General features: G+C 37.1%; 1 protein-coding gene across 8 annotated transcripts in view; it reads left to right on the forward strand.

Moving 5' to 3' along the window:
* Positions 1-15,795, forward strand: part of Tanc2 (tetratricopeptide repeat, ankyrin repeat and coiled-coil containing 2) — a 282,394-nt gene that overhangs the window by 214,926 nt on the left and 51,673 nt on the right. For all 8 annotated transcript variants that reach the window (XM_070027717.1, XM_070027718.1, XM_070027719.1 and 5 more), the window contains one exon: positions 15,601-15,709. In XM_070027717.1, coding sequence (XP_069883818.1) covers positions 15,601-15,709 — 109 coding nt within the window. The remainder of the gene's footprint in view (positions 1-15,600; positions 15,710-15,795) is intronic.

Genomic DNA, 15,795 nt, shown 5'->3' on the forward strand with positions numbered 1-15,795 from the left:
TGAGCTACAGCGCCACTTCCAGTTTTCTGGTGGTTTATTGGAGATAGGAGTCTCACAGTCTTTCCTGCCTGGGCTGGCTTTGAACCATGATCCTCAGATATCAGCCTCCTAAGTAGCTAGGATTACAGGCGTGAGCCACCAGTGCCCAGCTGAAAACATAGATTTGTATGGACATACATGACTGTATAGACTTGCATCCTCAACATTGCTTATTAACTAAGAACACTGCAGCAACAGGTTTGGAGCACTGACAAAAGAAAAGTAAACAATTTCAAATAGTCTGTTCCCTGGTGATTGAACAGCACAGCTACATATTTGACTTAACAACAAAAAGTAAAATGTATAATCTGGACCTGGAGTTATCAAAAAAGCTTCCTTAGATTTCATTTTAGTTGGAATTCCTCTTCCGTGGCATTGGCCAGTACCAATCTTTTGTTACTAGAATATTAATCTCAGAGTTTGAGCCCTATGGGTGAATGAAATGTAAATTCATTCAGAATATAATACTGTTGGTGGAGACCAGCCTCACCTTTCAAAGAAATATCTAAATATCTGCACTGTTTTTCATTTCAGGCAGGTCTGTCGTTGTAGCATTCATCCTCTACTTTTTTTTTTTTTTTTTTTTTTTGTCGGTCGTGGGGCTTGAACTCTGGGCCTGGGCGTTGTCCCTTAGCTCTTCAGCTCAAGGCGAGCGCTCTACCACTTGAGCTACAGCGCCACTTCCGGTTTCCTGGTGGTTTTATTGGAGATAGGAGTCTCACGGTCTCTCCTGCCCGGGCTGGCTTTGAACCGCGATCCTCAGATCTCAGCCTCCTGAGTAGCTAGGATTACAGGCGTGAGCCACCAGCGCCCGGCCCTCATCCTCTACTTTTTGCACATCATTGCCCTTTTATTTTTTTTGTCCTCTGTTTTTTCTCCAACTTTTCTTCAGAGCATCGAATATATTCCAATATACTAGGGTAGACCGACTCAGTGTCTCTAAAATCACACCAAGTAAGCCAGTACCTACCTTGTATATATGCATTTAAGGAGCATTCTCAGAAGCAACACATCCTTATCTCTTGTAGTTCATTTTCTTGGCTCACTTAACTCACTTGTTTGCCCCAACACTGTTAATCTTATTAGGAAATTAGATGCAAACAAGAATACTCTTCTAATATTAAAAAAAAGTAGTTGGGGCTGGGAAGGTGGCTCAGTGGTAGAGCGCTTGCCTTGCATGCATGAGGCCCTGGGTTCGATTCCTCAGCACCACATAAGCAAAAAGAAAAAAGCCGGAAGTGGCCCTGTGGCTCAGTGGTAGAGTGCTAGCCTTGAGCTGAAGAGCTGAGGGACAGTGCCCAGGCCCAGAGTTCAGGCCCCACAACTGGACCAAAAAAAAAAAAAAAAGTAGTAGATCTTCCTCAGGAATAGGCCACCCAAGAGATGACTTCTGCCTGAGCTGAAAATAGTGAGCAATCTGAGGATAGTGCTTAAAAAACAAAGTAGTAGAGCCCCAGAGGTCAGTGCTGCATCTGAAGCTAACTTTTCTTTGAAATAACAGAGTTCCTAGGAGACAGAAAACAGAGCAAAATCATCTAAAAAAAACATAATTGTGACAGCAAGAAATGAGTTACCAATTATACAATTTCCTGACTTGGTAAATAAAAATTAAAATATCACAAACAGTTGTTTGTATCATCAAAACTTTACTATATCAAAAGAGTTTGGATTTATATTCTAGATAAAAGTATGTGGCTTAAAGCACTCACACAGTCTTAGACCTCACCACCTTAATTCTCCTTTCTAGTCCCCTCAATTTATCACTGCCATAGCTCTGTCAGACCATGAATAGACCCTGAACTTAATTTGTCCTATTTTATTCCCTTAGGCATTGAGATATCAATTTAACTTACTAATCTAATAAACTAATCCCTGCTATTATGCTAATGGTAAGGAGATGGAAAATCCATTTGTGCAATTTATGTAAACATAATTTGTGCATTTTATGTAAGGTGTTTTAAAGAAATGGCCACCAGCCTTTGTTATCAAACCCATTAGTGACTTCTATAGTAGAAATTTGAAGCTGATAGACAGTTGGGGCCACCAGCCTTGTGGTGCTGTCTAATTACTGCATATTATTTCTATATAGTGTTAGACCAACCAACCCTAAATAAAATTTTTACTTTTTTCTATTGCTTTTCTTCATATTAACATTCATGGTATCAAGCCTTCTCTTACCTAGGAACAATTAGCAGATTAACATTTGGGGGGGGGGGTGTAAGGTTTTGATGTAGAAATTAGAAGAGTCAACTGCTTTATTGCTAAATACGTAGATAAAACACAGGAAGTTTGTTGCAGTTTCTATGTAACCAGTATTGAGTTACAACCTGTTTGAACTATGGCATTGTGATATGGAAGCCCTAATTCAGCCTGACCTGATTTCCTCAATCTAAAAGTAGCAAAAATTATGCTGCGTGAGTAGAGGGAAAGGCTACACAAATCCATCCTATACCTGTGGAAATAGTTGCATGTTTAGTTTGATTCTTTATGACCAGAATTGATGGTTTATCATTAATGGTTTGGAGGATTTTTTTTCTAATTTATTTGGCCATGAATTATACATTCACTTAGTGAATCATACATTGGAGACCTGGTGCTCCAGAATCCATTCCAGAAAGGAAGGTTTTAGAAAAGAAGTAGTTGTCCAAGATGGAAAAAAGTAAAAATCAAGTATGCTGGAGGTCTGTTCAACTGGCTTTTTTAATCAAATATTTATTATTATTATTATTATACAGGTGATCAACTGTGGGGTTACCATTTCATAGGTCAAGTAATGAGTACATTTCTTTTTGGACAATATCACACTTTCCTTCACTCTCCCAGTTTTTCCCTCTCATCCCTGCCCACAAGTTATAGTCCATTTTCAACATAATGTCTACTAATTACCACTGCTGCATTTGTTTGCCCTTTGTCCCCCCATTTCTGTCCCTCCTTGTCCTCCCCAAAACAAACAACAAAAAAGCTTTTACTTCCATTTCTTGAAGTTAATTTTGATAAATATTATTTTATATGATCAAAGAAGGCACATAGGCATTGCACCTTTGTGTTCCTCCCCTAAGAATATCCTTTGGTCTCACTATGTGTGAATGTCTACCGTCCTGTATAATTTATATATCATGTATGCTATTTTATTTTACTTGGTTAATCATGGGGCTTGAACTTAGAGCCTACACACTGTCCCTGAGATTTTTTTTGCTCAAAGCTAGTGCTCTACTACTTTGAGCCAGAGTCCAATTTCCAGTTTTGAGGTGGTTATTTGGAGATAAGAGTATCACAGGAAGTGGTGCTGTGGCTCAAGTGGTAGAGGGCTTGCTTTGAGCTGAAGACCTCAGGGACAGCGCCCAGGCCCAGAGTTCAAGTCCCATGACCAACCAAAAAAAAAAAAAAGAGTATCACAGACTTTCCTGCCTGGGCTGGCTTCAAAGTTCAGTACTCAGATCTCAGCCTCCTGAGTAGCTAGGATTACAGGTGTGAGCCACAAACACCCAGCTTATCATGTATTTTAGATCTAGCTTCCACATATGAGAGAAAACATTTGTCTCTGAGCTTGGCTTACCTCACTTAACATGATTTGTTCTAGGTCCAACCATTTCCCTGCAAATGACAAGATATTCTTTCTAATGGCAGCTGACTTCTTATAGAATATGTGGGTCTGAAATGACCACAAAATAGCCAGTTTGTAGTGGATTTTTCTGTGTGTGTGTGTGTGTGTGTGTGTGTGCGTGCGTGTGTGTGTGTGTGTGTGTGTGTGTGTGTGTGTGTGTGTGTGTGTGTGTGTGTGTGTGTGTGTGTACGTACATACACGTATGTGTGTGGTCAGTCCCAGGGTTTGAACTCAGGGCCCCAGATGCTGTCCCTGAGCTTTTAGGTTAGCATTCTGCCACTTGAGCTACCACTCTACTTCCATATTTTTGGTAGTTAATTGGAGATAAGAATCTCACAGCAAGGAGGGAAAAAGAGAGAAAAATGAGGGAAGGGGTAACAAGTTAGACAAGAAATGAAATCACTACCTTACTTATATAGCTGTAACCCCTCTCTAACCCCCCTGTACATCACCTTGACAATATTTTTTTTTTAAGTTTCACAGACTTACGTGACTGGGCTGGCTTCGAACTGCAATCTTCATATCTCAGCTTCCTGAGTACTTTCGATTACAGGCTTGAATAACCTGTACCTGTCTGTGTTGTGTTATTTTCTCAATCCAAAATTTGCCTCCAGGCAGAACATTTAACCCTATCCTCACTAACATACAAACTCAGGGTTTTTATTTTTAACAGCTGTTGTAAGCTCCTACAGCAAACCCTTAAAGGACTGATTCTATTTTCTAAAAGAATTAGAAGAGAATTCAAAAAAGAAATGAAGAAAATGAAAAAAATCTTGAAACTGAATCAACCCTTAAGAGGTTTGAAAAGAATTTAAAATGCAAAGGAAAGAGGGAGGTAAAACCAACATCTCTCACTAATACTTTTAAGTGACCTTACCTCCCTGAAAATACTGGCTCCTTGCTGTTTTCACTTTCTTTTATTTTTTATTATTATCTTTAATTAGTTATACAAAAGAGTTGCCATTCAACAAAGCAGTTGATGAAGACAATGCATCTAGATCAGTGTAATCCCTTTTTTTTGGGGTGGGGGGGTGTCTGGTCGTGGGGCCTGAACTCTGGGCCTGAGTGCTGTCCCTCAGCTCTTCAGCTCAAGGCTAGTGCTCTACCACTTGAGCCACATCGCCACTTCCGGTTTTTTTTTCTTTTTGCTTATGTGGTACTGAGGAATCGAACCCAGGGCCTCAGGCAAGCAAGGCAAGCGCTCTACCACTGAGGCAACTTCCCAGCCCAGTGTAATCCCTTTTATTATTCTTTCCCATCCCTTCTAACCTCACTCCTTCCCTCAGTTTTTCTTAATTTTATAGGATATCCATTGTATTCTATGATTGCAATCTCCCCCTTTCTTTCTTTATTCATCACTCCTCTTCATCCCACCCTCCCCATTGTGAGTATACTAGTTCCCTGGTGTTTATTTTGTTGGACTGTGAGTTAGCCTTTCTAAGGAATTATACCATTTGAGTTCCGTTCCTAAGAGGAAATCAGTCTTCTGATGTCATGGTTTGGATATCAGGGAGAGTGTTCATCAATCTGTAATATTGGGAAATTATCTGGTTTAAAGCCAAAAAAAATTTTGCCATACCTAATCCAATTCCTAACCCGTATTATCAAAATGAAATATGAAACTCAAATATACATTAATTCTTTTGTGATCCAAGGTCATGGTTTTGTAACATGGTGCAAGTGATAAATTATATAGAAACCTAGTTAACTCCAGTACCAGTGCATGAATGTCCTTCAATTTTCAAGTTTATTCACACCTCATAAATCATGAGATATACAACCAGTAGTCAAAAAGGCAAACTGTTCTAAACTGTCTAGTGAAACACTCCCTGCTTTAATATTCTTTTTAAAATATAATCTCCTGATAATTAAACTACAACGTATTTTGGTTTTCTTTTTCCAGATCCAAAAGAAAGTTTATACAAAAGCTAGTAATCAGAAAATTTCCCCATCCCAGTTGAAGCTGAGAATGAAAATTATTCTGTCTTGAAAACTGATGAGAAATTTAAGAGAGTCATATGTATATACGTACTTACATATAGCCTACTTTGGGGAATATGCCATTTTATGCTTAACAAGCATAAATTCTTAGTATTGATTCATCCATGAGACAGTTATAGAAGAGTCAGCTAACACTGAAAGAACTTGTATTCTATATTATTTGATTTTCCTGTAGGGAATAATACTGTTATATATCAATATATTGAAATATCAATATCTATCTCTTCAAAGATGTTGTGTTCACCATAGCAAATACTGGTTTAAAATAATTTCATGTAAAATTTATAATGGAGAAAAGGTGAACAGCTAATAAGGGAATTTTGAGACGGAATCTTGCTAGAACCCAGGCTTGCAGTTCTCCTGCAGTCCTAGTTTCTTGTAGCACCATTCACAGTAGCCAAGTTATGTGGTCTATATAAACAACAGAGTTTTTTTCTATAACGTTTAACCATTTTATTACAAAGCTAATTTTAAATCCTGTTTTTTTAATTCTTTTGATAGATACTAGTGTTTGACAAATTTGTACATGAACTTCATTACATTCATTCCTCCTGTTACCTAAATGTGAATATGCAGATATCTGTATTGTATATTGACTTACTATATATTGACTTATTGTATATTGACTCCTTTGATGAAATGGTATAGCTGGATCATATGGTATATATATGTATGTATATGTGTGTATATATATATATATACATATATATATATATATATATATATATATATGTTTTAGAAACTTCCATACTGATTTCCATAGTGGGTGAACTAATTTACAGTCCCACCAATAGAGTATAAGGATTCCTTTCTCCTTGCCTCCTCTCCAGCATTGTTGTTTATTTTCTTGATAATTGCTTTTAGATTAGAATGAGATAGTCTCAGTGTAGCCTGGCTACAGGTAGCTCACGCTTGTAATCCTAGCTACTCAGGAGGCTGAGATCTGAGGATCACAGTTCAAAGGCAGATCAGACAGGAAAGTCTGTGAGACTTATTGTCCCTAAACTTACCAAAAAATCCAGAAGTGGAGCTTTGGCCCAAGTGGTAGAGCACCAGCCTTGAGCAAAAGAAGCTCAGGGACAGTTCCTTGGCCCTGAGTTCAAGCCCCAGAACAAAAAAAGACTTAGTGTTTTGTTTGCATTTCTCTGATGACTAAAGACGTTGAACATTTTTATTTATTTATTAGCCATTTTACTACTTTTTAGAACTTTCTGCTCAAATCATTTGCCTATTTATTAAATTATTCTTTTGGTATTTAATTTTTAACTCATAGTATATTCTAGATATTAATATCTTGTCAGATGAATAACTGGCAAAAAATTTTCTCCTGTTATGTAGGCTGTCTATTCACTAGTAATAGTTTCCTTTGCTGTGCAGAAGCTTTCTAATTTGATGTAGTCCTGTTTGTTAATTCTTGTTACTATTTCTCAGTCTGTTGGAGTCCTATTGGGAAAGTCATTGTCTCTGCCTCTTATCTTGAAGAATTTTCCCTGTATTCTCATGTAGTAGTTTCAGTGTTTCAAATCATACATTAAGGTTTTTAATATATTTTGAATTGATTTTTGTGAGAGATAGGAATCTAGTTTCAGTCTTTGGCATGTTGATGTCCAGTTTCCTAGCACCATTTGTTGGAGTCTTTTCTCCAACATTTTTGGCACCTTTGTCAAGAATTGGGTGACTTTAGATGCATGAGTTTATTTCTGGGTCCCTTATTCTACTCCATTGATCTATACATCTGATTTTCTGTCCGTATCATGCTGTTTTTGTTAGTATGGCTTTACATATAAAAAGTGTGAAGCCAGGCACTCGTGCCTCACACTTGTAATCCTTGCAACTCAGGAGCTGAGATCTGACCACGGTTCAAATCCAGTCTGGGCAGGAAAGTCCACAGAATCCAGGTAAACACCAGAAAACTGGAAGTGGTGCGATGACTCAAAGTGGTAGAGCACTAACCTTGAGCAGAATTGCTCAGGGACTGCTCCCAGGCCCCAAGTACAAGCCCCACAACCAAATTTTTTTTTTTAAGTGTGACTCATGACACCTCCAGAATTGCTCTTTTTGCCTAAAATTGCTTTGGCTACCTGGAATATTCTGTACTTCCATGTGAATTTTATATTTTTTAAATGTCTCAGAATATTTTTGGAATTTTGATGAGTATTGCATTAAATCTATAGATCATTTTTGGTAATATAGGCATTTTCACAAGATTAATCCTTCCAATCCATGAACATGGGAAGTCTTTCCATCTTCTAGTGTCTTCTTCCATTTCTTTCTTCATTGTTTTATAGTTTCACCTCCTTGGCTGTTTATTCCTGCATATTTTTGAGGCTGTTATTTTCCTGATTTCTTTATCAACATGTTTGTTACTGTTACAAAGAAATGCTATGGACCAGATGCTGGTGGCTCACACCTATAATCCTAGGCATTTTTTTTACCACTTCAGTCTCATTGCTTTTTATATTTTAGTAGGTCACATATGTCCAGAAATGTATCCATTTAGATTTTCCAATTTCTTGGGTAATAGTTTTTGAAATGTCTGGATTTCAGTGATATTTGCTGTAATATCTTATTTTTCATCTCTTATTTATTTGGCTCTTTTCTTTCAATTAGTTTGTCTTGTCAATCTTGCTTATTTCTTCAAAGAACCTAGTGTTTGATACTCTCCATTTTATTAGTTTCCACCCTGATTTTTACTTTCTTTCTGTCTCAGTTGGATTTGGCTTGTTTTGTTCCTCTTACTTTGAAGTGCATTGTTTAGATTATTTGAGGTATTGCTGGTGCTTTAATATAGGCACTCTAGCTATAAACTTCCCTTTAAGAACTGCTTTTGCTGTATCCCAAAGGTAAATTATGTTTTTATTTTCATTTAATTCTAGGCAATTTTATGTTTCCTTCCTGATTTCTTCTGACTACTGATCACTGAAATGTATATTGTTTAATTTCCATGTTAATATAGTTTTTGTCATGAACATTGCTGTTAATTTTTTATTTTATTCCATTATGATGTGAGAATATACATACAATTATTTGTATTTTTGTATTTTTTTAGATTCAACAAGGGAAATTTTTGATACTGAAAGTAGCATAAGAAATAGAGGCTAATTTGTCCTGCTAATGAGTCTCAGAAATACTGGTTGAATCAAAAGAATCCCACAAGTTTTCTTCATTTGTCAAGTCAAGATTAATGACAGAGCAATCAGAGGGGATTATTTTCAGCTTAGTGGAATTTGACAGCATATTTTCTTTGTGAGTACAGTGATTCACTCAGCCATCTCTAGAGACTTTCAAAAGCGGATGGATCTCCACATTTAGTAAAATCAACACTAATAGACTTCTATCCATTTAATCTTAAGAACCCACAGCTGTGAGACTTCACTTACTAAAGCTATCTGCATATCTAGTTATTTCTGCCACCTAAATTTTACTTATAAGTATTCCATGTATTTTCATCTCTACTGACCTCATTCTGAGATCTCACATAGATTACTTTAGCTTCCTTATTTATCTATCTTCTTTCCCTTCTCCAAACCATTCTCCACCAATATTTAGAGTAGTTATTTTAAAACAGTTCAGCGGAGCACTGGTGGCTCACACCTGCTCTCCTAGCTACTCAGGAGGTTGAGATCTGAGGATCAGAGTTCAAAGCCAGCCCAGGCCGGAAAATGTGAGCCACTTATCTCCAGTTAACCACCAGAAAACTGGAAGTGGGTCTGTGATTCAAAGTGGTAGAGCAATAGCCTTTAGTGAAAAAGCTCAGGAACAGTGCCACGAGTTCAAGCCCCACAACTGACAAAGAAAAAACAAAAACATAGTTTAGACCATGTAACCTCTTTTGAAAATCCTTCAGTGGCCCATATGATCAGAATAAAATCAAAGGCCTATATTTATAGAAATAGCCTCTGCCTAACTTCTCTAAATTGAGAGCATTCATCTCTCTCTTAAAATTATCTGACACTTCTTAGAATTTTGCTTCCTTACCTCTAAGCCTTTGTACATAATTCCCTTCACCATAACTCACTGTCCTTGGCTAATTATGTAGCAGAATCTTTCATTCCTTCACATCCCAGCTTAAATGCCATCTTCTAAGGGAGACTTCTGCTTATCATCTTATCTAAGTAATTCCCTCCTGATTCTCATCGTAACTATTAGCAACCTGTTTACATCCTTTCTAGCACACATCAGTTTATCTTTAACTTATTGTGTAAATACTTGCTTATTGTTCACTTTTCCTCTAGAATATAAGTGAATTTGAAAAGAACAAGAACCTTTCTATCTTACCATTGTCTTTCTAATGATTAGTAGAGTGCCTGGTGGTTTTTACAGTATATTCACACCAAAAATACTTTATTTAAAATGAATTAAGTAAATAAAAGAATTTAATAAGTAGTACTACTTCTAAGCCTACAACATAAAACATTGGAGAAACTCTGCTCACAGCTCCACAGATTGTGTCTTATTTACTGTTTCTTCTCTAAGTGAATGAAGATTTGTATTTCAACATGCAGCAAATACTTATCAAATAACATATTCAAAGCTAAGTGTTAAGCACTACAGGGGATGCAAATATAAGTAAGATAGATCTGTCCACCAGGACTTTCAGATCAATGGCTTTAATTGACACATTTATAACTAGCTATAATTTAAAATAAAGTGATAAAAGTATGAACAAAGAGCTGAGGGGCATAGAAGAGAGAAGAGTCCTCTTTAAGAATGGAAAGAGGAAGGGTAGGTGAATGTAGTCATAATCCTCAGTGTACAGATGTGAAAATTGAGTCAAGTAAATTGAGAGGATGAGTAGGGTTGGGAGAGAAGACAAGAACTGTAAAAGAGGTGACACTGTGCAAGTTGCATTATACTTACAAACTGACATGCTTAATTGAAAGCCCTTTGAAGTTACTTAAAGATAAGGGTTTTAATTAAGAAAAAATGCTGTTAAAGGATGGTAGGCTAGGCAAGTTATGGAAACAACCCAGCAATAGATAAGTAGATCAATAAAATGTGGTACATATACAAAATTGAATTTTGCTCATCGATTAAAAAGAATAAGATTATGTCATTTGCACAGAAATGAATGGACCTAAAACAAATCATGTTAAGTGAGGTGAGCCAAGCTCAGATTGACAAACAGAGCATGTTTTCTCTCATATGTAGAAGCTAGATCTAAAATAGTACTAGACATAATAACACAGACTAAAGGAGAAACCCTTCAGGGAAGAACCCTAAGGTATAACTCCTCTGAATATTTAAAATACTGTTTATCAGGGCTGTGAATGTGGCTTAGTGGTAGAGTGCTTGCCTACATACATGAAGCCCTGGGTTCAATTCCTCAGTACCATATACACAGAAAAGGTCAGAAGTGACACTGTAGCTCAAGTGGTAGAGTGTTAGCGTTGAGCAAAAAAGATCAGGGACAGTGCTCAGGCCCTGAGATCAAACCCCAGGACTGGCAAAAAAAAAAAAAATATATATATATATATATATATATATATATATATATGTATGTATATATATATAGTGTCTATCAAAACAAATTCCAAAAAATAGAATCATAGAATCATGGGTTTTTGGTAGTGGTGGCACTTGTTTTTGCTTTGGGGTTTTTTTCTTTTTGGAGGGCAGGAAGGGAAGGAAGAAGTGTAAACAAATGCAGTTGTGCTATTCAGAATATGTTCTGTGGAAAATGAACTATGTAACATGGGGGCAGGGCCAGGAAGGGGAAAGTGAAGAAAGGGGTGACATTGTCCAAAAGGAAAATGTTTATTTTCCTCATTACTTACAAAATGGTAACCCTTCTGTACAACACTTTAATAATAACAATAAAATTATATTAAAAAAAACAAAAAGAAAAAGAAACTAATCATCAGCAACAAAAACATACTGGCTTTATGGCTCAAATCTTTGAGGAGAAGTAGAAAGAATTTCATCTTTCTACTCTCTTTTCATTTGTGTACATTTTTCTTCTTAGAGCTGCATTTGTACATTAGCCCTGTTTGTACAATAGGAAACTGTAAAGGAACTCTCAGTGGTCTTTAAAACTAAAAAGCCGTTCACATTGAACTCCACAACAAAAAAGAATGGTAAGCTAGGATTCAAAAAAAGATTATGTTTAGGGTAAGCAAATGATCACAGAACTAGAAACAAGTATACACAAGTATATTATAATATATTTAGACTTTAGCAACTGGTACCATTTTTATCAAAAAACTAAGGTACAAATGGAAATGGTAGCATACAATGTAAATTGCTATTGTTTCTTGAATACCACAAGCTTTGAGTACAATGAGCTGATTAGAACCAAATTTTTTCATTGTCCTTGCTCCAAACCCAGGGCAATTCTGGTATTTAAACTAAAGGCATTGTCCTTACTCAGCAAGCACCATACCAATTGAGCCATAACCCAGCATTGGCTTTTGTTATTTTTCAAATAGGCTCTCAGTTTTTGTCTAGGTCAGCCTAATTTACCTTTTCCACAGAGCTAAGATAACAGCTGAGACCTAAGGATCTCTAGTCTTGAGTAGAAAAACTAAGTGAGAGTGTAAGGCCTTGAGTCCAAACCCAATACTGGTATGCACACACACACATACACACACACACATAGACTTGAGTCTTGCTATATAACCCAGGCTGCCCTCAGCTCCCTAGTGCTGAGATTACAGGTGAGCATTACCAGGACCTGTATTGCTTGTTCTTTCTCCCATGTCTCATCAGTGACAGCAAAAATAGCATTGTCATCTCTAGGTAAAGATACATACTGGAGAAATGTAAACATCTTAGAATTCCTTCGTTTTGATAGTAAAGTTAGAACAAAAGAGCAGTTACTTTGTGTGTAAATAAAAACTTATGTCAAGAACAAGCTATTTTTACCATAATCATCCTAATAGGCATAAATTCATTAACCAAAGCATACATAATAAAGCATAGTCCTATATTAAGGAACTCTAGTTATAATTGTACAGCCATAAGTAGTCACTTAAAATAATTTTTATACTCAGAAGACTGTAATAATTGTACTGTTAATAACTAGGTAGAATTTTGAGGCCTTGAGAAGAAGATACTTTATAAATGCTTCTAGGTATCATCTTAATATTCCTATGCTGTATTAAAACAGTCTACCAACAAAACTGAGGTTCCATGAGATACATAACAGTTCAGTGGCAGCTCCAAGACGTTGAGAGTATAAAACAATCCTTGGCTTAATCCTTTCAATGGTAATGATGACTGCATACAGCCCCACTTGTCTGGACACTCTCCCAGCTAAATAACTTCCTTTCCATCATGATTAATCTTATCCAGTTGTAACAGAGTAACCTAGTATCCATTACAATTCAGAAATTCTTTGAAACCAAAGTTTAGAATTTCCTTCCAAAATCTTATTGAAATGAAATTTCCTGAGTTGATTCCTATGTATTGAGAGCTGTCCTATCCCCAATTCAGGTTCTTTATTGAAGCTTTAATTTAAAAAAAAAAAAAAAAAAAAAAAAGAGTGGGGGCTGGGAAGGTGGCTCAGTGGTAGAGCGCTTGCCTTGCATGCATGAGGCCCTGGGTTCCATTCCTCAGCACCACATAAGCAAAAAGAAAAAAAGCCGGAAGTGGCGCTGTGGCTCAAGTCGTAGAGCGCTAGTCTTGAGCTGAAGAGCTGAGGGACAGCGACCAGGCCTAGAGTTCAGGCCCCACGACCAGACCCCCCCCCCAAAAAAAAGAGTTGAATGTTTCCCAGACTGCAGTATATATCTCTATATTAAACCTAGTTAAGAAACCAATATTCAATATAAGAAAAAAAACAAGCCTTCTTTGGGAAGCATCATCAGCAAAATTCACTTGCTACTTCTATGTTCATTTGACTTGAAACTGAGATGATTGTTTTGTTTCCATCTTCTAAAAGAACTCCAAGCAAAAGGAATAGAATATTTGAGTGACTAATGACATGAAGAAGTATGCTGACCCTAAACTAGTGGTCAATAAACAGTTCTAAATGTCCACAGTTTCTGAAAGTTAGAGCATAAGTGGTAAGATGACACATCACAATGATAATCTAATGTCCTTTCTTTAATGCCCAAGATTTTCTTCTAAAATAATTTATTGAGCATTTTACATACATTGGACTGTTATGCATCATGGAGAATATAAATAATACAGACTTCTTTCATAAATTGAAACACATGCCCTAAACATATATTTCCATACAAACATACATTAACACTTAAAAGCACATACCATTAACACTTAAAGAAATACATTACTTAAAGAAACATCATTAGGATGCTTTAAGCTGGAAAAAACCAATTCAAATGTTGTTGTTGTTATTGTTGTTGTTTTGCCAGTCATGGGGCTTGAACTCAGGGTTTGGGCACTGTCCTGAGTTTCCTTTGCTCAAGGTTAGCTCTCTACCACTTCAGCCACAGTGCCACTTCTGTGTTTATGTGGTACTGAGGAATCAAACCCAGGGCTTCATGCATGCTAGACACTCTACCACTAAGCCACATTCCCAGCCCTCAAATGTTTGGTTTTTTTTTGTTTGTTTGTTTTTTTGGGGTCCGGTCGTGGGGCCTGAACTCTGGGCCTGGGCACTGTCCCTCAGCTCTTCAGCTCAAGGCTAGCACTCTACCACTTGAGCCACAGCACCACTTCTGGCTTTTTTCTTTTTGCTTATGTGGTGCTGAGGAATCGAACCCAGGGCCACATGCATTGCAAGGCAAGCTCTCTACCACTGAGCCACCTTCCCAGCCCTCTGGCTTTTTTCTTATGTGGTGCTGAGGAATCGAACCCAGGGCCTCGAGCATGCAAGGCAAGTGCTCTACCACTGAGCCACCTTCCCAGCCCCTCAAATGTTTTAAACATATAGAAATGTATTAGTTCATATCATGAGAAATCCAAAATTAGGGTAAAAATCCAAAATTAAATGCTATGCGGTCAAAGCTCAAGCTCTATTTTTCTGTAGTTCTTCTGTTAGGCTGGCCCTCCTTTTGGTTTTGTCCACAGTCCAGCTGACTCTATGGTTTAAAGGGAAAAGAAGTAGTTTCATCCATCATGGACAGATAAGACAATATTCAGAGACAGAAATAAAGAACTTTCTCTGTTGGCAAGGAGATATGGGAGAATAGATATCATCAGGAAACTGAGACTAGTAGAGGAGAAGCATATGACAGTATGATAAATACTATACTTGAAGCATATGCAATCTATACTAGTGGCATCAAAAATAGTGCTTGAGGGGTGGAGGGGGGATGGGATGGGATGTTAAGGGGAAACAAAGGAGGAGGCAACAATGCTTGATAAGAAATGTACTATTACCTTGCTCATGTAATTGTAACCCTTCTGTACAGTATTTTCACAATAAAAAATTAAATTAAAAAAGAAAAAATAGTGTGCTCCACTGTGCTCAGCTGGAGGAAGGTAGGTGGTCCATAGAGGGTGATCAGAGACTTCATTTGGGGAAGAAAGTATCAATCCAATCTGGACATGTTGGTACTATGGGACTTCCAAATGGAAAAATCTAGCAGACTGATAGATACTATTCTAAGGCTTGGAATAGAGGTCTAGATAGAGAAAAAATAAATAAAAAGACTAGATGCTGATACAGGCTCAGAAGGAATGGCTTAATCCAGTGAAAGGACAGAATAGGAGAGACCAATGCAGAGAGCCTGAGAAGCACTGACATTTAAGTATTGGTGAAACAAGAATTGCTGACAGAGATAGGAAATGGAAATCATTAAATGTCATCTATGTGGGGATGGTTATAAGCCAACTAGAAATAATATATATGTGACTCAGATGAAGGACTGATAAAAGATAGGAACTTTTCAATACCCATTATTTGCCCAGTAGCAAGAACCTTTCCCTAGATACTGATTGAATGATATATAATTTTGTTGGAGATCTGGCTGGACCTGTACAGTACCTCACCCAAAGCAGAATTGTGGCATTAAAATTTCTAAATTGAAACTCTTTCTTTTCAGGAGTGGTCACACATTACTTGCCTTCTGGTTTTCCCGCCAAGAGGGAAAACTAAATCGACAACAGACTATTGAACTGGGACATCATATCCTCAAAGCTCACATCTTTAAGGTAATTAGGGGAATGGGAGCCTTCCTCTTTGCATCCCTAGCAGACTTTACTTAACACTATGTGTATAAAATGAAATTCCTGTTATT

Source organism: Dipodomys merriami, unplaced genomic scaffold, assembly GCF_024711535.1.
Source record: "Dipodomys merriami isolate MVZ:Mamm:240054 unplaced genomic scaffold, mDipMer1.0.p SCAF_19, whole genome shotgun sequence".
NCBI lineage: Eukaryota > Metazoa > Chordata > Mammalia > Rodentia > Heteromyidae > Dipodomys > Dipodomys merriami.